The sequence below is a fragment of the Dipodomys ordii genome, unplaced genomic scaffold (genome assembly GCF_000151885.1).
Source record: "Dipodomys ordii isolate 6190 unplaced genomic scaffold, Dord_2.0 Scaffold2, whole genome shotgun sequence".
Lineage (NCBI taxonomy): Eukaryota > Metazoa > Chordata > Mammalia > Rodentia > Heteromyidae > Dipodomys > Dipodomys ordii.
Window position 1 is genome coordinate 27,237,147 of NW_012267218.1, and position 23,841 is coordinate 27,260,987.

A 23,841-nucleotide genomic window follows, 5' to 3' on the forward strand; every position below is an offset into this window, starting at 1 on the left:
AGGACTTAATTTGTGTCAAGTCCTAGCTCAGTCAGGGCTGTCAAATGCAGCTGCAGTGCTCACTGTCATTATTTCCCAACTCACCAAAATTCTCTCCCCCCCAGATGTCCATCTGGGCATCATATTTTCCCAAGTGGTTAAACCAGGACTTGTCAATCACGAAGATTCCACCGGCTATGACAGGCGTCCTACAGGCAGGGAAAGGGAAGAGATACCTGTGAGCTGAAGGATCCAGAAGCCCCTTACAAAGGTCCTAGGACCCAAGGCCATTTGCCGCAGGTTTCTGCCTCTAGACCCTGGGTCCTTAGGATGCCTGGCCAGCTCTTAGACCCTTCCCAACTTCCATGGCTTCTGTCCTCTGTCTGTAGGCAAATCTGAGGGCCTAGAACAGAGTCAGTACCCAGACTGTGTACCTTCAGGGTCCTGGTGATTGATCCACCCTCCCAGACTCCTGGCCAAGGAAGGAGGGGCTCCTGGAACCCCCGTGCAATCCTGACCTGATGGGCTTGGTGGGGTCGGTCCGGGTCATCTTCTGCTCCAGGGGTATCTGCTCCCACTTGAAATGCAGGCTCCAGTCAAATCCTAAAGGACAGAGAGGATGGCGCAGCTCAGGACAGGGCCTACCAGGGCAGCTGAGCTCCTCACTTGGACACCTCAGCGGCTCCCTTGATCTGAGGCCCCTAATGGAGGGTTTGGGACAAAGCTTTCTGACAAAGTGATTTGAGCAGAGACCTGAATAAAGGGCAGATAGATACATGCAGATATCTGGGGAAAAGGAATTCCAGGCAGGACAACAGAAAGTACAGAGGTTATGAAGTAATTCCTCAGAATAGGATTCTCAGAATCCCTTCCAATCCCAAGATTTGACTGATAGGTGGGCCCCAGATGGCAAATCCCCTGTGCCCACCTGCTCCCAGCCACAGCTTCTGAGAGCAGCAGTGTCTGGTAGCACTGGCAGCATGGTGAAATGTTTTGTGTCTGTATTGTCCACAGCAGTGGCCATAACCTCAAGTAGTACACTTGGAATGTGGCAAGTAAAACTAAGGAAGTGAATTATAATCTTAAATAGTCCAATGTGATTCTTGTCTACTGTGGTTGATGCTCAAAAAAAAAATAAGGGAAGCCACAAACCTAAGCCATATATATATTTTTTTAATTTTTCTAGAAGCCACATCAAAACATAAGCACAGCTGGGTGTTGGTGGCACAGGCCTGCAATCCTTACTGCAATTACTCAAGAGGCTGAGATCTGAGGATCACAGTTTGAAGCCAGGCTGGGCAGGAAAGTCCATGAGACTCATCTCCAATGAACTACCAAAACGCTGAAAGTAGAGCTGTGGCTCAAGCGGTAGAGTGCTAAGCTTGAGCACAAAAGCTCTATTTCTCTCTCTCTCTCTCTCTCTCACACACACACACACATACACACACATACACACACATGAACAGAGCTGGGTATGGTGGTACACACCTGTAATCATACCTACTCAGGTGGCTGAGATCTGAAGACTGTGATATGAAGCCAGCCCAGGCAAACAAATACATGAGACTCATATCTGCAATTAATCAGCAAAAAGCTGGAAGTGGAATTGTGTCTCAAGTGGTGGAGCACCAGCCATGAGAGAAAAAGGCCTAGCAAGAGTGCAAGGCCTTTAGTACCAGCACCAAAAAGAAAACAAAAACACAACATCAGGCATGGTGATTCATGTCAATAAGATACTCCAGTCTTGGGTTTGAGGCCAGTTTGAGCAGTTAATGAAACCCTATCTCAGAAACAAATACAAATAAAAGGGCTAGGACACAGTTCAAGAGGTAAACTGCTTGCCTAGCAAGACTGAGGTCCTACCAAATAAACAAAAGAACAAAAATATATGAAGTTAATTTGAGTAAAATATTCTTCTCTCTCTCTCTCTCTCTCTCTCTTTCTCTCTCTCTCTCTCTTTCTCTCGCTAGTCAAGAGGCTGAGATCTGAGGATCACAGTTCAAATCCAGCCCAGGTAGGAAAGTCTGTGAGACTCTTATCCCCAAATTAATCACCAAAAGGCCAGAAAGTAGGGCTGTGTCTAAAGAGGTAGAGAATTGGCTTTAAGCAAAGGAGCTCAGGAACAGTGGCTAGGCCCTGAGTTCAAGCCCCAGAACTGGCACCAAAAAAAAAAAAATCTTTATACACTATATCTAGAGTAATAGCATTTCAAAATACAATCAATATGAATGAATGCTAAGGAGACACTTCACATCCTTTTACACTGAGACTTAGAAACCCAGATGACGGCAGTTTTTCTAAGCATATAAGCACACACACTTATAGCACACTTCAGTGACTTTACAATGATCCACACTGCAAGAGCTCACTGCATCCCAAGCCAGGTCTTGGCCACCTCTGGGGTGGACATGCCAGGGATTCAGAAAGTGGAGGGCTCCCCTCTCCTTCCTTAGGGACAGCTGTCACATCCTGACCTTCGGCCAGGACCCATGGCCAGGGTTCCTGACAGTAGCATTTGGGAGAGATGCATCAGAGTTAAAGATAAGCAGTTGTCTGTGCTCAGGAGTCTGCAGTTGCCAGCTCTGCCCTTTGTTCTCCAATCCCTCTTCATTTTGTCTTTGGAAGGAAAAGGTTGTGGGCAGTGTGAGACTCTGCCATAGCCAAGAAGAATACCACTCAGGCAGAGACTTCTGCCTGCCTGCACCTGCCTCTTTGCACGCCCTCTCCCAGGAGCAGGACGCACCTCCACGAAGGTCAGCAGATGCTGCCAGGTAGGCAAAATTGTCCAGACTGATGACATCGATGATGGGGCTCACCACTCGGGTGTGGTCCTAGGAGAGGGGATACAAGATGGTATGAGGCCACAGACTTCCACAACAGCAGCAGGCTGCATGCCTACTATGGAGAGAGGGCCTCTTCAGGACAGAGGTAAGAGGTGCTTCTAGAGCATGTCCCCAAGGCCACCCCCAAACCCTAGCCTGGCCAGCTTCCAGGAGCTATGGTTGTTTGACTCCACTTAGGCTCCTGGTAAGTCCTGCCTGGCTTCTGGGGCACAGTACTACTCCCCTGGGCACAGTACTACTCTCCCTGCTTCTTCTTCTGGTGCCATTTTGAGCCCCGCTGGGATCTCACCCACTCCATGAAGACCTCCCTGACAGGGGCTAGCTGAAGGTTTTCTTGTTGTGAGCTGCTCTCGTAACAGCATTGAAGATCATTCTGGGAAGTGACTAAGGTGTTGGCCAAGGTGGCTCCTCTGTTGCTGTGTTGAAGGGCTCACCATCATTTGCCTTTGTGCCATTTTGGGTTGAGTCTTCCCAGTTGGACCACCAGTGGCTTAGGGGCAGGGACTCTGCTGAGTGAGCCTAGCAGGGTGGCACCCCACCTGCCACTTCCTTCCTCATCTCCCAGAACACAGCCAACTCCAAAACATTGCTGAGCAATGCGGAATCACGGGTGTTTGAGGACAGGTAGGTTAATGTGGGGTTCCACACACAAAACCTAATGACTCTCTTATCCTTTGGTCCTTTGGGCAAGACTCTTTGGTCTTGCCCTCTATGGGGAACCGCACAGCAGAGCCTTTCTCTTTTCCTTCCCTGCTCTGCCTCTTGTCAGAGGCAAGTGTGGCACGTGTCTGTGATTCCAGCAGAATTCAGGAGAGTCAGGCTGAGGGAGGATGATGAGTTTAAGGCCAGTGTGGGCCACGTAGTAAGACCCTGTTCCAAATACCACCACCTTCTTATTTGTAGCTTAGAATCTGTCTACCTCCCACACCAGCTAGAGTAATGGAAGCTTGGGGTGGGGTGATAGCTGATACAAGCAGGCTGCCAAGGTTTTTCAGAGTTACCTGGGGGCCTTGCCTCATTGGTTCACACACTGATTTTTCCTACTGAAATAGAATTCACATGCCATCAAATTCACTCAGAAAGCACAGTTCCTTGGTCTTTGGTATGCACCCAAGTATCACCAACTTTTAGTGCTATCGTATTTTCATCACCCCAATAGGAATGTCATGTCTATTTCCTGTTTCTTTGTGTGTGTATGGTGTGTGTGTGCGTGCGTGCATGCTCATGCGCATTTGGCTTTTTCACTCAATGCTAGCACTCTATCATTTGGGCCATACCTCTACTTCTGGCATTTTGCTGATTAATTGGAGATAAGAGTCTCATGGATTTGTCTGTCTGGACTGGCTTCAAACTTCACAGTTCTCAGAGTAGTTAAGATTGCAGGCATGAGCCACTGGTGCCTGGCTCCACTTCTATTTCTATGGCATGCTTATTGTGCACATCTTCTACAAATAATCATGTAGCACAGAACCTCTGGGGACTGGCTTTCCTCCTCACAGGAATTTTCCAAAGTTCATTCCTATTACAACAGCAATCAGGACTTCATTTGTGTGGCGGGGTAATATTCAGTTGTGTGAATGTACACATTTTATGGACTGATAGACAGTTTTGTCTTTTGGTTGTTCTGAAGGGTATTGCTCTGAACATGTGTGCATGTAGTTTTTGTTGCCTTTCTGCTGGGTCTGAGTCATGGTAATTCTATTTAAACTTTTAAGAACCTGCCAGACTGTTTCCCAAAGCGGCTGTACTAGTTTCCGTTTCTACTAGCCATATATGAGGGCCTCTATTTATCCACATCCTGCTAGCACCTATGACTGTCCATCTTTTAGACTCTAGCCATCCCAGCAGAGATGAAGTGTTATCTCATTGTGACTTAGGAGTTGTACTTCCTGAATGATCAATCTATTGAACATCTTTTCATGGGGCTTATTGGCCATTTGTGTATCTTCCTTGAAGAAATGTCTATCCAAATCCTTTGCCCATTTTTCTAACTGGGCTATTTGTTTTCATCTGGTTGAGTTGTAATGGCCTCATCCTTTTCTGCCATCTGCCCAAACTCCCAGTTCTAGGAAATAGCAGACATATGGTAGGAACCCCCTCCCCCTCCTCTTTTCTCTTCGCCTCTCCTCTCCTTTCTTCTTCCTTCCCCTCCTCCCATCCCCTTCCCTTTCTGAAACTCATTCTCTTCTGCCTTCCTCTGGGGCTTCCCAGCCTGTCTATAGGTTCCCCCAGCATGGGAGGAAAAAAATATCCACCCGCCGTGGAAGATGGCATCTGATATGTCTCATAGCCACCCACCAGGACAGACATTATGACTATTCCCATTTTCAGATGGGAAAGCTCAGTCAGGTGGAGCCACTGAGGGGAAGCATGCAGTCTTCCCACAATGCCAGCAGCTTCCCAGATGGTCCATCAGCCCTCAGGCCAGTAACATGAAGGCTGAGTCCCTGAGCCCCTCTCTCCAGGACAAGTTCCCACTTACCTCCTTCACCCGCTGCAGCATGGGCTGCAGCCACTCGGTGTTCACCTCACAGTGGCTGTCCAGAAAGGTGAGGATAGCAGCCGCTGCCACGTCTGCTCCTCGAACCCGAGACCGGATTAACCCTGCAATGGAAGAGGATAGGACTGAACCAATTTGCGTCCCAAAGTCCCAGTGGCCAGTCCCATCCAGGGCTGAGGTTTGCTCTGAGTTCCTGTGATTGGTCTCCCCTTAGTGCTTCCATGTTTCCTCTCTCTCCCTCCTCTCTTCTTCCTCTACCAGTCACCCGTCACTATCCCCGACTCTGGTCATTCCCCTGTGCCCTCTGTGCACCTGACACAGATGGAGGGTCAAGTTCAATGAGAAAAAAATGCAGACAAATGTGGTTTGGTACTGAGAGACAGCCAGGAAACAAAACCCATGCCCCCTGAGAACCTTTGCATGGTCCCCTACAGCCAAACCACCAGGTGTGACAAAGACTAAATCTTCTAGGCTGAGAGAAGCGTGGGTTTGAACAGCAGGCCTTTGCTCACCTTGAGCTTATTAGTCACCTTGAAGAGCTTCAGTTTTCTTATCTAGAAGATTCAGAGATGATAACCCTGCCTGTCACATCAAACCAGACAAGGAATGAACCTGGTGCCTGGGGGACCTACATATATTCATATACTCATTTCTGCTCTTCTTCTATACCCCCCGCCCCCACTAACCTCACCAATTGTGCACTGACTGGTGGAGAATGGCTTTGCTGTGCAGAACCTGCCTGGTCTGTTGAAGGGAGGCCCTGTTGGTCTCATCCTAGGAAAAGCAGCCATCTGTGTTCTGTGAGCTATGGGAAGGGAAGTGTCTCCCACTAACACCTCTGAATGCAAGTCACTTCTGGAAGAGATTCCACTGGCCACACCTCTATCTACCTAGCTATCAACACTCTGCCTCTGTCTAACCATCCAGCCATCCAAAAGGCCACCTGACCCTCCTCCTACTCAGAAGACATCTAGAAAGCAACTAGTCAGGAATTTACACCCAAAGTTGACAAAACTCGGTGTATCTCAGGCTCAATGGTCCCCACAAACAAACTTAGCAGCTCAGGAGACATTTCTCTTTACTGCCTGCATGATGGTTTGAAGGTCTTCCCCACCAATCTCCTCACGGCCCTTTAGCCTGACCAATCCTTCTTAAACATCTCTCTCATACCCCTCTCTCACTTCCTGCTGTCTTACCAAGGTTAAGTGCTTTCTTTTGGCTTCCGAAGTCTTTCATCAAACCTCACTCTACTTGTTCCCCAGGCTGACCAGGCCTGGATCCTCACACAAGCAAGTAGAGGAGGAAGGCTAAGAGGCTAGATCTTAGATTCTTCATCCATTAGCCTTGTAAAATGACAGACCCTCCTGAAACCCTTGTTTCCCTACCTGAGAATGGGGATGATGGCTGTTATAAGGATTAAGTGTGAGCACAGAGGCAATGTGAACATCTTGCACACACGTGGCAAACTGCTACTCACATGAGCCTGTGGCTCACTGCTGCCTTTGATTGCAGAGTCCCTGGATCTGGCTTCTATCCACTGTTCTCCTTTACCTATCTCACGAAACACCCTATACCTGCATTGAGACCCACATCTGCTCAGAAGCCCTCTTTGCTCACCCCCATACCCTCTCCTCCATCTTTATAAAAACCTGCCTGTGACGGTGATAGTTTCTGACCCTTTGGATACATAGCAAGGCCTCTAAGGGCTTTTCTTGTGTCCCTTACAGGGTGTGCACAATGTTATGACATAGTTGATGTTCTAAACCACCCCTCAACTGGAAATGAGGTCACACCTTCCCTTTGGTTTTCTCAAAGCCTTGCTACATAGCCACTTCACTGAATCTTATACTAACCTGGTAAGGCCAAACGGGAGCGGTTCCCAACCCAGTTCTCAGAACAAATGACAAAGGCAGGCAGAGGTAAAGCAATATGTCTACAGTGCACTGGGAAGAGGCTGAGCTATGACAGAGAGAGGAACTTCTGCAGACCACGGTCCCTGTCATCAGGAAGGCAGCATAGTGTCCAAAGGGAGGGGGAAGATGAGAGGATCACTCCAAGACAGGTCCACAGTGGGACCCAGGGTCTAAGCACTCACCTTCCCTCCGGTCATTACGCAGGCACTTGACCTTGGGGATCCTGGTCAGGAGCAGGCAGTCTTCAGCTGGGGGTGGAGGGAAGGAAGGCAAGTTCATTCAGATGTGGGCATCAGACCAAAAGTGGTCTGGCAGCCATGGAAGTCCCCAGGAGTTGATCCATATCAGGCCAGGGAAAGGGCTGGGATGGGGGAGGAGGCAAGGCTATGGTCATCATTACCAGTCAAAGGGCTGCCCTGCTCCCACTCAGACTAAGAAAATGTCTGTTTCTATATTACCCAATCCCACCACAGAGGGTGCCAGAGAGCAACAGCAATGGTTTGTTCTCCAATTCTCATTGAGCTAACTTAGAAGAGGTATTTTTCTTGCCTATGTCAAGTTGTAATTAAGAAGGATACTGGGGGCTAGGAACGGTGGCTTAGTGGCAGAGTGCCCAGCATGCATGAAGCTCTGGGTTCGATTCCTCAGTATCACATAAACAGAAAAAGCCAGAAGTGGCACTGTGGCTCAAGTGGTAGAGTGCTAGCTAGCCTTCAGCAAAAGAAGCTCAGGGACAGTGCCTAGGCCCTGGGTTCAAACCCCTCCAGTATTGGCAAAAAAAAAAAAAGAAAGGAAGAAAGAAAGAAAAAAGATTCTGTCCATTTTGTTTCCATTTCTAAGAAATATCATGTCACTGATATTGAGTTCAAAGCAAATCTCCCCTTCTTTAGTTCCAGGGCTGGGGGGTGGGGGGTTCTAGAAAGGCTCAGAGACCCCTAGTTGTTGGCAGAGAGACTAGTGTGTAATGGCTAAAATGGTCTGAAGACAGCTTGTCTCAGTGTTCTGGGAAAACAGGGCGGGGTAGGCAGGAAGGGGTGCAATAAAAGAAGGTGAACACTTACGATCTGAACTGAAGTCATCCACTAAAATGATCTCATGGATCAAGTTGGCAGGAGTTCGGTTCAGGACACTGGAGCGGCAGTGGGGACAGAAAAGGAGCCCAGATTGAAGGGACATCTCCTACTTACCCCCATGCACCACCCCAACCAAAGCAAGTCCATAAGACATGGGCAACTGTTGAAACGCCCTGGGAAGAGCCTAAAGACCCAGCTGGTGCTGCACACAGACCTTCAGGCATGTGAGACCAACCCCAGAGCATAAAGATGCCCTAGGTGAGTTGCCAGGGCAGAAGTTCTGGCTACTCAACCTGCCTAAATATGATACAAAACTGCTGAGGGACAGGCCGGCTGGACTGAAGCTGCCTACAAGGGTGGAAGGTGAGGATTCTGCTGGCCCAGAGGTCAAGAGGGATAGAGGGATGTTCTCAAGGGATTCTTCTTCTGCTCTTCCTTTTCCTCCTCTTCCTGCTCTCTCTAGGAAAGGGACATCTGAGCTTCTTTAGTCCATGGAATATCACTGTTACTTGGCATCTACTCCTATCTGAAGCTTTTTTTTTTTGTCAATTGTGGAGTTTGAACTCAGGGCTGAGCACTGTTCTCAAGATTTTTTTTTTTTTTGCTGAGGCAAACACTTCCAGTGTTTCTGGTGGTTAATTGGAGATAAGAATCTCACAGGCTTTCCCATCCCTGATGGTTTCAAACCACAATGCTCACATCTCATCTTCCCGAGTAGCTAGGATTTCAAGCTTGAGCCCCAGCGCCAGGCTCCAATCTGAATCTTATCTTTGTCAAAGTTTTCTGAAGCAAAGGAGTGGAAGTGAATGGTTCGACCAAGTTTAGAGGAGGACAGAAAGGGCTCTTCTGATTTGCCTCGTATTTGTCCCTGGCTCCCTTTGCTCCTGACCCCTGCATTTCTGCCCTCATCCTGAGCTTGACAACTGTAGACTTCTGGCATCTTTTTGACCCTGATTCACCAGCCCCAGCTTCAAGAAGGACAGGCCTCATCCTCCCCAGGCTCACATCTTCCCAATGGCCACAGCCCCCAGTCTCAATGTCCTTCCCAGAAAGTGATCCTGCAGACTACCCCAGGCCTAGGGGGGAGGGGAGGGAAGAAGTACCATCAAATCAAGGTCCCAAGGCTGGGCTTACCTCTTCACTGTGCGCAGGAGGGTAGAACGAGCCTCATTGTGGAAGGTGATGATGACACTGGTGGCCGGTAAGTCCAGGGAATAGGACACAGATGGACAACTGAGAAGGAAATGGGGGGGAAGGGGAGCAGGGGAGGGGGGGTCAGAGGCCAGCCATTGGGGGAGGGAGCACACCCAGGAAGACTCCATACTTTGTTTTGTTTGGTCTGCCGCCCCCTAGAACAGTTCTGTGAGGCAGAAGAGCATGCCCAGAGCCAGGACACAGCCTAACACCCATGTTCCATCCTACATCGGTCATCCTAGAAGGGAAGCAGCAGATTGGGGGTCCTTCACAGGTGCCAGGGACCTAGAGAAGATCTTTACCAAAGACCTAGAAGAGCTAGAACCCCATAGCCACTGCCCACTTTCAACTATCTCCTGAATACAGGCTCTGAGCCAGGCTCCAGTATACCACCCAGAGCCAAGGAGAACTCCTTGCCAATGGGGGAAGGCCAGTGAGACAAAATGGGGGAGTGGGACTCCCTGTTTCTGCCTCTGATGCTCTTGAGGCTTCATTCTTCCTGTGTCCCAGCTCAGGACATTTGCCAGGATCTGGGGAAGAACTGCCTCTACCTTGCCTGCCATGGGCTTCCTCATGTCTCTGGGGCAGGAACACTGTGCTGCAGACACCAGGCAGAGGCAGCCCTGAGGAAACCAGGCTCTGTGAGAAGATGCCAGGGTATTTCTTGCCATCTTGCTCCCTTCCCAGCAACCCTGGGCTCCCCATCCTCAGGAAAGAGAATTAGAATACACTATTCCTGCCTGTCTGCCTGCCTGCCCGCCTGCCCGCCTGCCCGCCTGCCTGCCTGCCTACCTCTGTTGTTCTGTTGTTTCTGTGAAGGCATTTATTTGGGCTCCTGGAAGGCAGCCGCCTCCGCTGGTTTTCATAAGTGATCTTTATTACAACTGCTCCCTGACTATTCCAGCAGTGGCTATTTTTTCATTACAGCATCCTTTCCACTGACAGCAGCTCACAGCCTGAATTCCCAGGCCTATTTCCTGCCCTGCAGAGCAGCTGGGTCAGGCAGGCGGGAGTCCCGCTAGCCTGAGACCCCCAAGGGAGACAGCCTGAGAAGCTTTCAAATATTTCTGGAGAAGGATATAGGGCATTGGTGGAGGAGGGGCATTCTCCTTCTGCCATGCTTTCCAAGTGCCTTTGCCAAAAGCCTGTTGGGGGGGGGGCGTTGGAGGGTTGGGTAGAACGAACTTAATTAACAGGCTGAGAAAGGACTTGGCACCCAGACTGGCAACACCAACCTCCAGGGCCCCAGCAACCTGTCCTTGTCTTAGAGAAAACTGTCCAGTAGTGCTTATTACACCCTAAGAGGGCAAACCTCTCCTGTGCCCATTTGGAGTATGGACTTGAACTTTTCCCACACCCACCTGCCCCTGTTTTAGATCTATAAAGATGGGGATCCCCAACTCCCAGGAGCTAGGAGTCTCAGAAAGGGTTTGTTCCAGACCCGGCTTTGAATTTGGGTTGGTGATCCCCGCCCCACCATGATCCCAGTTAATTTGTCTTCTGTGGCTAGCCACCCTTTGCACCCCTTGAGAAAGGGGTAAGGGGTCCCTAGATGGAGGACAGGACCAGGAGGCAGCCTACAGTGTGGAGTCTAGCAGAAACCATAAGTCATTCTCGCCTACCCTCAAACCAGGACCAGATGGATAGAGGCCCAGCCCAGCTGTGTGTTGGCGGCTGGGTCTGAAGCAGCTCCTGTTTGTTACTCAAAGTCACAGATGGGTAGAACCGAGGATGAGGCTCCACTAGATAGATGTCTGTATAAAGTGCAGAGGAGGGCAAGGAGCCTTCCTGGGAGGAGAGGACTGGAGCCAAGTCTTGAAGGTGGCTGCAGGGGTGAGGGAATGTTCAGACAGAGGCAACAGCATGCGTGAAAACAAGGAAGGGGAAGATGGCAGGAACACGAAGTGCTGGCTGCAGGGTAGAAGAGGCTGGACATAGGGACAGGGCTGCTTCAGCATAAGGAGATTGTCCCCACAGGCGATGGCAGGAAGGAGGGAGACAGGAGGTGTCCACTCATACTCTAGACAGGACACACAAGGACTTGCCCAAGGCCAGCCACTCACACTGAGATGCGTCACAGCTGAGACTATTAGAAAGGGCTCCAGCATGGGAGCCCTCCCACATGGGAGAACTAAGAACAAGACAGGGAGGCATTTCTGGCAGTGACTGAGGAGGGACAACGTGGCAGGGGGAAAGAAAGGAAAGAAGTGAGGATAGGGTGTCACCATGCTTTACTTTTTGCACTGGGCAGGTGGAGGGCCCTCTGCTGCTGCCCAGTCCACTCATCCCCTCAGACTTCTTTGTGGTCCCCTGGCAGGCCATTCTTGCTGTGATGCCAGGCTGAGCGGAGGGGCTTCCTTGGCCCCCGCTGGGGGATTCACTGGCCTTGGACAGCTCTGAGTAGGCCAAGAGGAAGCAGGTGGGTGACTGAAAGCCACTGAGGGGGACAGAGTGTGACTCTGAATGTTAACTCACTACACTCCTTTCTGAAAATACACATGCGTGAAAGAGAACAAACTAAGCACGTTTCACCTTGTCTTGGCTTTCCCTTATCATGGGCACAGGGGCAGCCATACCTGTAATGACGGGTGTCCCGGATAGGCCGGTCTGGGCTCAGCTTGTCACTTTCCAGCTGGTTGAAGGCATGCTGCCTGTAAGGATCCTCTCCAGGCTTCAGCTGCTTAGCAGACAGGTATGCCTTCTCATCAAAGCCTTTTGAGGGTGTTCCTGTCACCTGAGACAAAGGTCAGTATCAGAGGGGGCCACATATGGGAGAGTTCTACCAAGCAGTGGCAGGAAACTAACGCATTCTCTCATTTACATTTCACCCTAGCTAATATACAGATGAGGAAATGGAGTCTGAAGAGACTGAAAAGTGTCCAAGTGGGGCACAGGTGGCTCATACCTGTAATCCTGGCTACACAGGAGGCTGAGATCTGAGGATCATGATTCGAAGTCAACTCTGGGTAGGAAAGTCCCCGAGATCCTTATTTCCAATTAACTACCAAAAAGCTGGAAGTAGAGCTGTGACTCAAGTGGTAGAGCACTAGCCTTAAGCACAATGGACAGTACCCAGGCCTGAGTTCAAGCATCAGGATTGGCATATGTGTGTATGAGTGTGCACATGTACACACCCATACCCCCCAAACCAAGTATCCAAGATGAGAGCTAATAAATTGTAAGGTCCAGATTCAACCAAGTTATTCTAAGTCATTCTAAATCTTCTAGGTTTGAGGAAGGAGGACTACAGAGAGCACTAGTCCCTCCCCCCACCAAGATGAAAAGCCTTGGGATTAGAAAGTACAGTGGACACCCCTAGCACCCTACAGGCTCCTACACATGCACTTGGACCTGGTACTGGGCTAGGCACATAGGTAAAACCCCAGATTTGAACAGGCTGCTACATAGGAAACTGCCTTTCAGGACAAGTAAGCTGTCACAAGCTCATAGCTGATCCTCCTGGACTCAATGCACAGTGCTCAACTTCTCTACAACTTCCTCTCCCTCTCCCCCCCCAGGTACTGGGGTTTGAACTCAGGACCTCACACTTGCTCTACCACTAAGCCAAACCTCCCAGCACATCCCAGGACTTTGGTTCACTTGCTTCAGTGGCCTCCTGTCTAATCCCCGGAGGCCCACAGATGCTAAGTGCCGGGAAGTGATGGATGACAGACGCCACGGCTCTGCCACCTGCTTCTCAGCCACACACCAACTTGTGCTCGCTGAGTCCCTGGTGAGAGGCTGGAGAATGACAGATGACTGGGTGGATGGATGCATTCTGACATCTTACTACTTGAGACAGCGTGTGAGTGCACACTAACCCCAACCCTTCCATCCCATGGGCTGTCCTAGACCAGGGCTCCAAGCCTAAAACGAAACAAAAAACCCAGCAGGAAGAAGGGTGAGAATTGTCCACTCACAGATCCCAAGAATGAGAATTCTATCGCATGCCTGCTCTTAAAGGGATAATCCCTACATTGCAACTGGACCTGCAGGATAGGGGTCTGTTGTGTGTGGGGGTGACACTGGGATCCTCATCAGAGCCTCAGTGGATAGGAATGGTGCAGTTTGAGCGCTCTTCTCTCCACTGTACTGAGCTATTATCATCTTTTCAGGTGACCTCCAGTCCCAGGGAAACTCTCCTGGTGTCCTCAGGCCTCACCCCATCCCCCACACAGGTGCTTAGGGCGTGTGTGCTCAGAGGTGACATGGTATGGCCTCTGTACTGTGATATTCGGAGCTGGTGACATGCCAGGAACTGAACAGATGCAGGAGGGCCCCAGGAGTTCAAAATCCATTTTAGTAAAGACGGAGGGAAAGGAAGGAGGGAGAAGGAGAGGAATGTTCTGGCTTGAACCTTGGATTACTAGAAGAATCTGAGCTCTCCAGTTCTTAGAATGAGAATAAGAGTAGCTATTTGTGTCCTTCCCACAAGAATGGCACCAATGCTGCCCCTCCTCTCTCCCAGCCATGGGTCAGGGGAATGGAAAGAAGCCTCCAGCTAATGGCTGCAGAGCCAAAATTAAAGAAAAATGAAAGGGATAAGATTCTGAGCTCTCTAAGGGAAAGTATAGCACTTCATCATCCTGTAAGACAACTGTGGGAAATAACCCTGTTTACTTATTTAGGACTTCTGGCCACTCTGTGGGCTCAGAAAACCTCTGAGTCTCATTCCACACTTGCCCACTGCCAATTAAACACTGATTGAGAACCACTCACCCACCAAACACTGAGAATTCCAAGGCCCTGTGAGCTCCCAGGATCACCAGAGCATGCATTCACTTGACAACACTTGAACTCACCTACTCATTCATTCATTTGTCCATTCACTCACTCACTTGCTCGCTCACTCACCCATCCGTCCATCTACAGGTCTGTGCTGAGCACTGCTGAGAAGCTGGGGACAGTCTGCCCCCCGCCTGCACTCTGTATGAAGCTTCCTCAGGACCACGGGCAATGTTGTGGAAGATTGTCCACCCAGGCTATAGACCCCCTACAAAAGTTCCTCCCAATGCCTCAGAACTGTGTCCACCTCAAAGATGCTCTCAGGAAAAATCTGCAGCTCCCTCTGAAAACCTATAGCTTCAGAGTGGCCCAAGCTTCCCCCAGTAAGAAGGAGGCCATGGAAGTGAAGGCCCACTTCCTCCCACAGTCCTCAGCTCCCCTTTCACCTTAACCCAGCAGCCTAGGGTATTTGAAGCAGATACATCATGTGACCTCTCCCCTAAGTGGAGGAGGGACTGAGGGAGGGCAGGACACGGGAGTATAGTGATGCCATGCCTCCGGTCGGGCTCACATTCCTCTGCCCTTCCCTAGTCTTGAGCTAGTCACCACCAGAGCCCTTCAATCTCCAGACCAGGTCACCTGCCCAGACCATCAGTCACTTCCTTCAGGCTTCTGAATTCCTGTTTTGCCTTCACAGACCTTCTTTGATGTTGAACCTTTCAGCCTTTTGTGTCTCATGGATTCCTCTAAGTCTCAAGATAAGTCAAGGCTGTGAGTATGGCTCAAGTGGTAAAGTTCCTGTTTAGCAAGCACAAAGCCCTGAGTTCAAGCCATAGTACAAAAAAAAAAAAAAAAAGAACCCCTTCCCCATTAATCTCACTATGGAAATCAGTACAGAAGTTGCTCAAAAAATAGATCTACCTTATGATCCTGTCATACTATTTCCAGTAATTTATCCAAAGGACTATAAATTAATATACAAGAACAATATAGCTGGGGCACTAGTGGGTCATGCCTATAATCCTAACTACTCAGGAGGCTGAGATCTGAGGATTGCAGTTCAAAGCCAGCCTGGGCAGGAAAATCTATATGACTCTTATTTCCAATTAACCATCAAAAAGCTGGAAGTGCAGCCCAGTGCCAGTGGCTCACGCCTGTAATCCTAGCTACTCAGGAGGCTGAGATCTCAGGATCGCAGCTCAAAGCCAGCCCGGGCAGTAAAGTCTGTGAGACTCTTATCTCCAATTAACCACCAGAAAACCAGAAGTGGTGCTGTGGTTCAAGTGGTAGAGTGCTCACCTTGACAGCGCCCAGGCCCAGACTTCAAGCTGGAAGTGGAGTTGTGGCTCAAGTAGTGCACAATCTTGTGCATAAAAGCTCAGGGACAGCAGCACCCAGGCCCTGAGTTCAAGCCCCAAGACTGGTACCAAAAAATGCACAAAAACAAAAACCCTACTAAAAGTGGACCCCAGCCTATCACCATGCACCAACATCAACTCAAAATGGATTAAAGACCTTAACATTAAACCTGAATCTCTGAAACTATTGCAGGACAGAGTAGGAGAGACACTTGAACTAATAGGCACAGGAAGGAACTTCCTGAACAGAGTCCCAGGGTCACAACAAATTGGAGAGAGACTCGACAAATGGGACTACCTTAAAATAAAAAGCTTCTGCACAGCTAAATCTATCGCAACCAAGCTAGAAAGACAACCAACTAATTGGGAAAAAATATTTACCAGCAATATATCAGACAAGGGGTTAACATCCAGTATATACAGGAACTCCAACCCTGAGATACCACCTTACCCCAGACAGAATGTCCCACATCCACAAATCAGCCAACGACAAATGCTGGAGGGGATGTGGAGAAAGAGGAACCCTATTACACTGCTGGTGGGAATGTACACTTATACAACCACTTTGGAAAGCAGTCTGGAGGGTCCTTAGAAAGCTAAAGATTGACCTCCCTTACGACCCAGTCATACCACTTCTAGGCATCTACCCTGAACAACAGGAACCAATATACAAGGACACGTGCACCTCCATGTTTATTGCAGCACTGTTTACAATAACTAGGATATGGAAACAACCCAGATGCCCCACCACAGATGAATGGATCCAAAAATTGTGGTATCTATACACAATGGAATATTATGCAGCTACTAGAAATGACAAAATAATGGCATTTGCAGGGAAATGGATGGAGCTAGAAGAAATCATGTTGAGGAGGTAAGCCAAGAGCAAAGAGACAAATGGTACATGGTCTCCCTGATAAGTGGATGCTAAATCCAAAATGTTAGGTGATATGACAAAACTAACAGGACTCAAGAAACAAAGAACTCCCACTCATCTGGTCGAACCACTACTAAATATCCCCATGCTGCTGATCACATGTATGGTGTATAACATGTGAACACCGTTATATGTTATAGACTGTGATAGACAATTTGCTCCAGGAAAGTTAGAATGAACTTGTGATTCTAAGTGAGGATCATTATTCCACAATACTGTGAAATTTGGGAAATTATGTAATCACTTAATCACAATAAAAAAAAAAGAACCTCGGGGAAGGTAGGGAGGGAAGGGATGGTAGGGAAAACAATGGAGGGGGTAACAATGCTCAATAGGAAGTGTACTCATTACCTTACTCATGTAACTGTAACCCTCTGTATAGCATCTTTACAATAAAAAATTTTTAAAAATTACAAAAAAACCCCAAAACCCCCTGCATACTCATCCATTATTGTAGCTTTGTTCAAAAGAACCAAATGGTAGAATCAGCTGAGGTATCTGACAACTGATGGATACTGATAAATGGACTAAGGAGATAGGGTACATATATATCATGGAATATTATTCATCCATAAAGAAAAATGAAATGTCACTTGCAGGAAAATGGATGGAACTGAAGATCATTATGCGGATGATCTTTATCACATGTTTTGGCTCATTTGTGGAATTTAGATCTGAAAGACATACTTATTTACAAACATGGATATATGTCTATATACATATACACACATACACACAGTATATGATTGTAACTATGCCACTGTTTGGGGAGATGAGGAGTGGTAGAGAACAATGAAGGGTGAATAATATCCAAGTACATTGTGTGTGTGTGTGTGTGTGTGTGTGTGTGTGTGTGTGTGTGATGATTCCACAAGGAATCCCACTGAACATTGTTAAACAAGAGGGGTAGAGGGGATCAGGAAAGACACAGTAATAGAGGAGGTTATTCTGTTTTAACTATAATATATGCACACGTGAAACACCTTTGCATAATTAATATAGTCTAAAAAATGATAGGAAAGTAAAACAGACTCTGTTTGGGGGCAGGTAACAGAGGGATATAGGGTGGTGAATGGAGAAGATGAATATGATTGATGTACTTCATAGGCATATATGAAAATAGAACACTGAAACCTGCTGAAATTGTTCTAAGAAGGAGGTAGGGAGGGGTAGAGTAAGTGGCAGGGGTGTGGTTGATTGCGGTGCATTTATAAGGTTGTTGTGGACGTGTCCCAGTAAAATCAACCCTTGTGCAAGTAATGCATGCTAGTAAAATTTTTTAAATAAAAAAATAAGTCTATGCTATGAGACAAGCCTTAAGGATAATTCAAGTTATTAAGGTCCTGAACATGACAGTAACAAATTTTAAAGTTGGGAAGCATTCTCACAAGACATTTAACCATTCATACTTCAGTATAATTAATCCTAATAATATTTTTTGAAGTTTTGGAAAGGATTTATTTTACTGTAACAAGAGAAATGGGAGGGAGGTAGAAAAGTACCTCATGGTTGAAGTGGAAGACAAGCTCTTAACGCTAAAGTCTTAATGAACTGAGACATGATAAATTATACAGGACCCTAGGCATTCACACACCGTGAGAGGAACACAAAGATTCAATGCCTATGTATATCTGATCATATAAAATAATATTTACCAAAATGAACTCTAAGAAATGGAAACAAGAGTCTCTTCATTGTTTTTGTTTTGTTTTCTTTTTTTTTTGTTGGTGGTGGTAGGGCTTGAACTCTGGGCCTGAGTGCTGTCCCTGAACTCTTCAGCTCAAAGCTAGTGCTCTACCACTTGAGCCACAGCACCACTTCAGTTTTCTGGTGGTTAACTGGAGATAAGAGTCTCATGGATTTTCCTGCCTGGGCTTGCTTTGAACTGCAATCCTCAGATCTCAGCCTCCTGAATAGCTAGGATTACAGGAGTAAGCCACCAGTGCCTAGCTTGTTTTCTTTTTATCTTGTTTGTTTATTTGTTTTGGGAAGAGTAAGAGAGGACACAGAAATGGATACACACTGGGTGAACAAACACAGTAGTGCTACTCACTAGACATTATGTTGAACATGAACTATACAATTTGTGCATGGGGACAGGAGGGAAAAACTGGGGGAGAACAATGGGAGGAATGACACTGTCCAAAAAGAACTGCTTTTTTTTTTTTTTTTTGCCAGTCCTGGACCTTGAACTGAGGGCCTAGATGGTATCCCTGACCCTCTTTGTGTTCAAGACTAGTGCTCACAGGCACCAGGATACAACAAGGACACCTGCGTGTCCATGTTCATTGTGGCACTGTTCACAATAGCCAAGATATGGAAACAACCCAGATGCCCTACTACAGACGAATGGATTGAAAGATTGTGGTTCCTACACACAATGAAATTTTACACAGCCATTAGAAAGGATAAAACAGGGCTGGGAAGGTGGCTAAGTGGTAGAGTTCTTGCCTTGCATGCATGAGACCCTGGGTTCGATTCCTCAGCACCACATAAGCAGAAAAAGCCAGAAGTGGTGCTGTGGCTCAAGTGGTAGAGCACTAGCCTTGAGCTGACGAGCTGAGGAACAGTGCCCAGGCCCAGAGTTCAGGCCCCATGACCGAAAAAAAAAAAAAAAAGGATAAAATAATGGCATTCACAGGGAAATAGATGGAGCTAGAACAAATCATATTGAGTGAGGTAAGCCAAGATCAGAAAGCTAAATCGCACGAGTTCTCCCAGATATGCAGATGTTAGAATTAAAATGCTATGAGATAAGACAAAATAAAACAGGACTCAAGTTATCCATACACAGTGCGACCAAAAGAGGCTAATCTCAGGAGCAAAGCATCAAATTGCAATACCCAAGCACCCCTTCATTTGTATATAAAATAATATGCATATTGAAAAGAACCTCAAAGATAAGGAAACAAAAGACCTCTTCTTAATTTGTCCTATTGTTTTAAATGACTCTGTATTCTTTACCTCACATATGGTATATACACATGCACTTCTGAGGGAAAGTGGGAGCAGAGCACAGAATCTGTGGAAAGTGGGTGAAATTATACAGCTGGGGGGCCCTTAAGCTACAGTGGACATTGATGAAAGTGAACTGAGTAACTCAAGGGCAGTAATGGGAGAGAGGGAATGAGGGATGGGGAACAGCAGAGACTAAGCAAAAGGAAAGAAATGTACATATCACCCGATTTATACAAAAATGGTTTCATTGTTAAAGGTCATAGAGTTCATAAGTAATGTAGATTAAGATAATGATGACTATCATTGTGAAGTGCTTTTTTAAAGACTAGTGCTCTATCACTTGAGCCACAGTGCCACTTTTGGCTTTTTCTGAGTAGTTTATTGAAGATAAGAGTCTCACAGACTTTTCTGCCTGAGCTGGCTTTGAACGGCGATCTTCAGATCTGAGGAGCAAGGGTTACAGGTGTAAGCTCTCAGCATCTGATACATAGTAGGTACTCAACAAGGGTGTTGAAAAGAATAGATGAAGGAATGAATAGCAAAGATAGTGTCCCTGCTATCGATGGCTATATCTATTCAGGGGCAAACAACCACAAACAAATGAAATCCTCTGACACATCACCTGTAATTCAGTGACCTCTCCCACACAGAATAAATTCCACAGCTTGGGGTGGCCCACAGGACAGGCTTTGTTCCTTGTCCCGTATCCACACTGCCTCCTTGCTGTTCCTAAGCCTGGCAGGTGCCCTCTCCTCAGCTTGGTTTCTTCTACCTTTCTTCTGGAAGGCTCTTTTTCCAGACATCTGCACAGTTTGTTCTTTGCTTCCTACAGGGCTTTGCTTAAATCTTCCATCCCCAGTGAACCTTTCCCAACCATCCTATGTAAAACCTTGATCCCTGCCCCAATCTCTGATCCAAATCTCACCTGTCCTCTGCCCTGCTTTACTTTTCTTTTCAGCCCCTTTTATCATCTGATAGTCTATACATATTTTAGTTACTTATCCTTATAGCTATTTCTTGCCACAGAAACGTAAGCTTTACCACAGAAGGGAATATTTGTTCTGTTTAATGATGGTTCCTAAAGCCTAGAGCCTCAGATGATTACAAGCATTCAAGGCAATGGATAATAAATAAGTGAGGGACAAATGCCAGGCTATAAGGCCTCCACCACCCCTCCACACTTGACCAAGCATACCACTTGAAACTGCAGTGACAGGTAGACAAGTGGCAGGCAAACTGCCCATCTTGAGGATCTTCTTTGTCACTTACATGTTCTTAGCAAGGCTATCATCCACTTTTACCTGTCCCATCTCTCCAAGCATTCCCACTGTAGTGAGCACTGGTCTATGGCTGATCACTGCACCCCTTGCACAATAATTAGCTTGGGGATTGGTCATCTGATTCAATCTGGACCCATCAGAATCTTCCCCGAGACAATAAGTTCTTTATCATTGGCTCTGCTACGCTTGGGAAATGAGAGTCTTCTTGCTTACCTCACGGGGAATTTTTGTCTGGAAAAAATAAAAGAAACAAAGAAGAAACAGTAGCTCCAACAGTTTTATATGCATTCTTTTTGTGTATGTATGCTGGTCCTGGAGCTTGATCTCAGGGCCTGGTACTGTCTCTGCGCCTTTTTGCTGGAGGCTAGTGCTCTACCACTTTAAGCCATAGCTCCACTTCCGGTTATTAGATGGTTAATTGGAAATAAAAGTCTCATGGACTCTCTTGCCCAGGCTGGCTTTGTACAGTGATCCTCAGATCTCAGCTCCTAGTAGCTAGAATTTCAGGTGTGAATCATCACACTGGCTTATATAGGCTCTTAGTGTCAGCATCTTTCTGTCTCAGTCTCTCTCTTTCTCTACTTTTTTCTTTTCTTTGGGTTGAATGTTAAGTAACTAAAAGTTCAGAGATATCAGTTCTTTCAATGAACAAAGTCATTCCCCAAAAGTAGAAAATAAAATAAAATACTCAGCAAATGAGCCGCCAGTGGCAATGACGGGGTAGTGGCAGCCATCCACGGCAAGATACTAGGCTAGACTTGTCTCTGGCACTTGGCCCAGTAGCTAGAGTCTAATGCTGAGCGGGATATTCCCAGAGTTCCCCAACAAGCAGGACTGTATTCAGGCTTCCATCTGGACCACACTTAGGAAGCCCTTGTGTTGCCATGGTGAGGAGCGAGGGCTGGGGAGCTGGAGAGGGATGGTCTGATGAGCCTCCCACACCACTCCAGCCCCTGCAGAGAGCTCCTGGCTGAAGTTTAGGCAGCTGCTTCTCTCCTCAGTCTTTGTCCTTTTTAGGGAATGCCAAACCCAGCACATCCATGTCCAATAAGATCAATCACATATGAAATGGTTTAAGTTGACATAATGACTGCGCTCCATAAAAGGGAAGAATTGCTTCTCATCTTGAAGAGTTTTATTTTCACTCCGTCACTGATTGAATTTGGAGGTTGTCTAACTTGTTTCATGGTTTCCCCACCCCCAGCTGTATTTGCTTATTGCTTCTTGGACTGCTAAAATTAGAGAGAAGAAAGAAAGAAACAGTAAAGGGGGAAGGTTTAAAATAAGAAACGAAAATATTTTCCATGTCATTTTTGTCAAGAACAGTTCAACCCCAGTCCCCAAGCCTTATAAATTTTCTCTTAAAACATACACATACTGCTAACTTTTCGATTTAAACAACTCCAACTCCCTTTAAATAATTGCTGCCCAATTTCCTTTTATTGCCAGTAAAACAGGTACCTGCTGGCTTTGCCTTCCACTAAATTTCAATGACACTGCAAATAAAAAGGCTCTGGCCCTATTTTATGGATGGCTCTTGACTTTTTCCCCCCTCTCCTGAGTCTTCCATAAACAAAAAACACCTGGTGGACAAAATGTGATTCCAAACCATTCTCACCTCCCCTGGGAGCAGAGGCTCAGAGGCTCGGCCGGCCGACGCTTCATCCCAGGTTGAAAGACTGCCATTCATTATGAGAACTGGAAAGCTCAACACATGACTCAACATCTCCCTGAGCTCAAGGTCTGGGTTCTGGCTCCTATACGAAATGGCAGGTGGCCCAGCACCTCCCTGAGATCTGTCACTGCTCTCATCCTAACAGGGACCGTATAGAGGATCCTGGAGTCAGGGTATCCTTGAAGATACCTGAGGAGCCTGCTCCAGATACATTCCCATCTGTGGCTCTATATTGCTTCAACTACAAAGAGGGAATTAAAGCCGGAAGAGCTTGTTAATAGGTTCAAGGTTGCAGTGAGCTAGGAGGCAGGTCTGGTGTTCTATGTATGGCACACTAGGGTTGTATTGTTAACAATAGCACACTGGATATTTCAAATACATAGATGAGAGAATTTTGAATAGACTCTATATAAAGAAATACTATAATTTAAGGTGACAGATGTTTCTTTTTTTTTTAAGGGAGAATAATAGTTACAGCAGTAGTTAAGAGTAGTTCAGAGCTAACTTGGGCTCTGAAACCTGACAGTCATGGGCTGGAATGCCAATTCTTTCTGCCCTTGAACCTCAGAGAGTCACTTACCACTTCTGAGCAGCTTCTTCATCCAAGAAGGGGAGTATTAACCGGGCGCTGGTGGCTCACGCCTGTAATCCTAGCTACTCAGGAGGCTGAGATCTGAGGATCTCGGTTCAAAGCCAGCCCGGGCAGGAGAGACTGTGAGACTCCTATCTCCAATAAACCACCAGAAAACCGGAAGTGGTGCTGTAGCTCAAGTGGTAGAGCGCTCGCCTTGAGCTGAAGAGCTGAGGGACAGTGCCCAGGCCCAGAGTTCAAGCCCCACGACCGACAAAAAAAAAAAAAAAAAAACAAGAAGGGGAGTATTCTGAGTGTTAAAAGGAACAGCCAGGGCTGGGAAGGTGGCCCAGTGGTAGAGTGCTTGCCTTGCATGCATGAGGCTCTGGGTTCGATTCCTCAGGACCATATAAGCAGAAAAAACAAAAAGGCTGGAAGTGGCGCTGTGGCTCAAGTGGTAGAGTGCTAGCCTTGAGCTGAAGCTCTGAGGGACAGCACCCAGGCCCAGAGTTCAGGTCCTACGACCGGACCCTCCCCCCCAAATATAAAAAGGAGCAGCCACCAGGCACCAGTGGCTCATGTCTGTAATCCTAGTTGCTCAAAAGGTTGAGATTTGAGGATCATGGTTCGAAGTCAGCCTGGGCAGAAAAGTCCATGAGACTCTTAACTCCAATTAAACAGCAGAAAACTGGAAGTAGCACTGCGGCTTAAAGTGGTAGCGTGCTAGCCTCGAGAAAGAGAACTCAGGGTCAGGGCTGGGAATGTGGCTTAGTGGTAGAGTGCTTGCCTAGCATGCATGAAACCTTGGGTTCAATTCCTCAGTACCCCATAAACA

At 47.3% G+C, this 23,841-nt stretch overlaps 1 protein-coding gene across 1 annotated transcript in view; it reads right to left on the reverse strand.

Moving 5' to 3' along the window:
• Galnt16 (polypeptide N-acetylgalactosaminyltransferase 16) overlaps nucleotides 1–23,841 on the reverse strand; it is an 82,524-nt gene that overhangs the window by 15,673 nt on the left and 43,010 nt on the right. The window contains exons 2-9 of the mRNA XM_013014176.1: nucleotides 12,079–12,236; nucleotides 9,443–9,541; nucleotides 8,297–8,364; nucleotides 7,418–7,483; nucleotides 5,305–5,426; nucleotides 2,723–2,810; nucleotides 498–582; nucleotides 85–188 (exon numbers count right to left, since the gene is read on the reverse strand). Of these exons, the coding sequence (XP_012869630.1) occupies nucleotides 85–188; nucleotides 498–582; nucleotides 2,723–2,810; nucleotides 5,305–5,426; nucleotides 7,418–7,483; nucleotides 8,297–8,364; nucleotides 9,443–9,541; nucleotides 12,079–12,236 (790 nt within the window). The remainder of the gene's footprint in view (nucleotides 1–84; nucleotides 189–497; nucleotides 583–2,722; nucleotides 2,811–5,304; nucleotides 5,427–7,417; nucleotides 7,484–8,296; nucleotides 8,365–9,442; nucleotides 9,542–12,078; nucleotides 12,237–23,841) is intronic.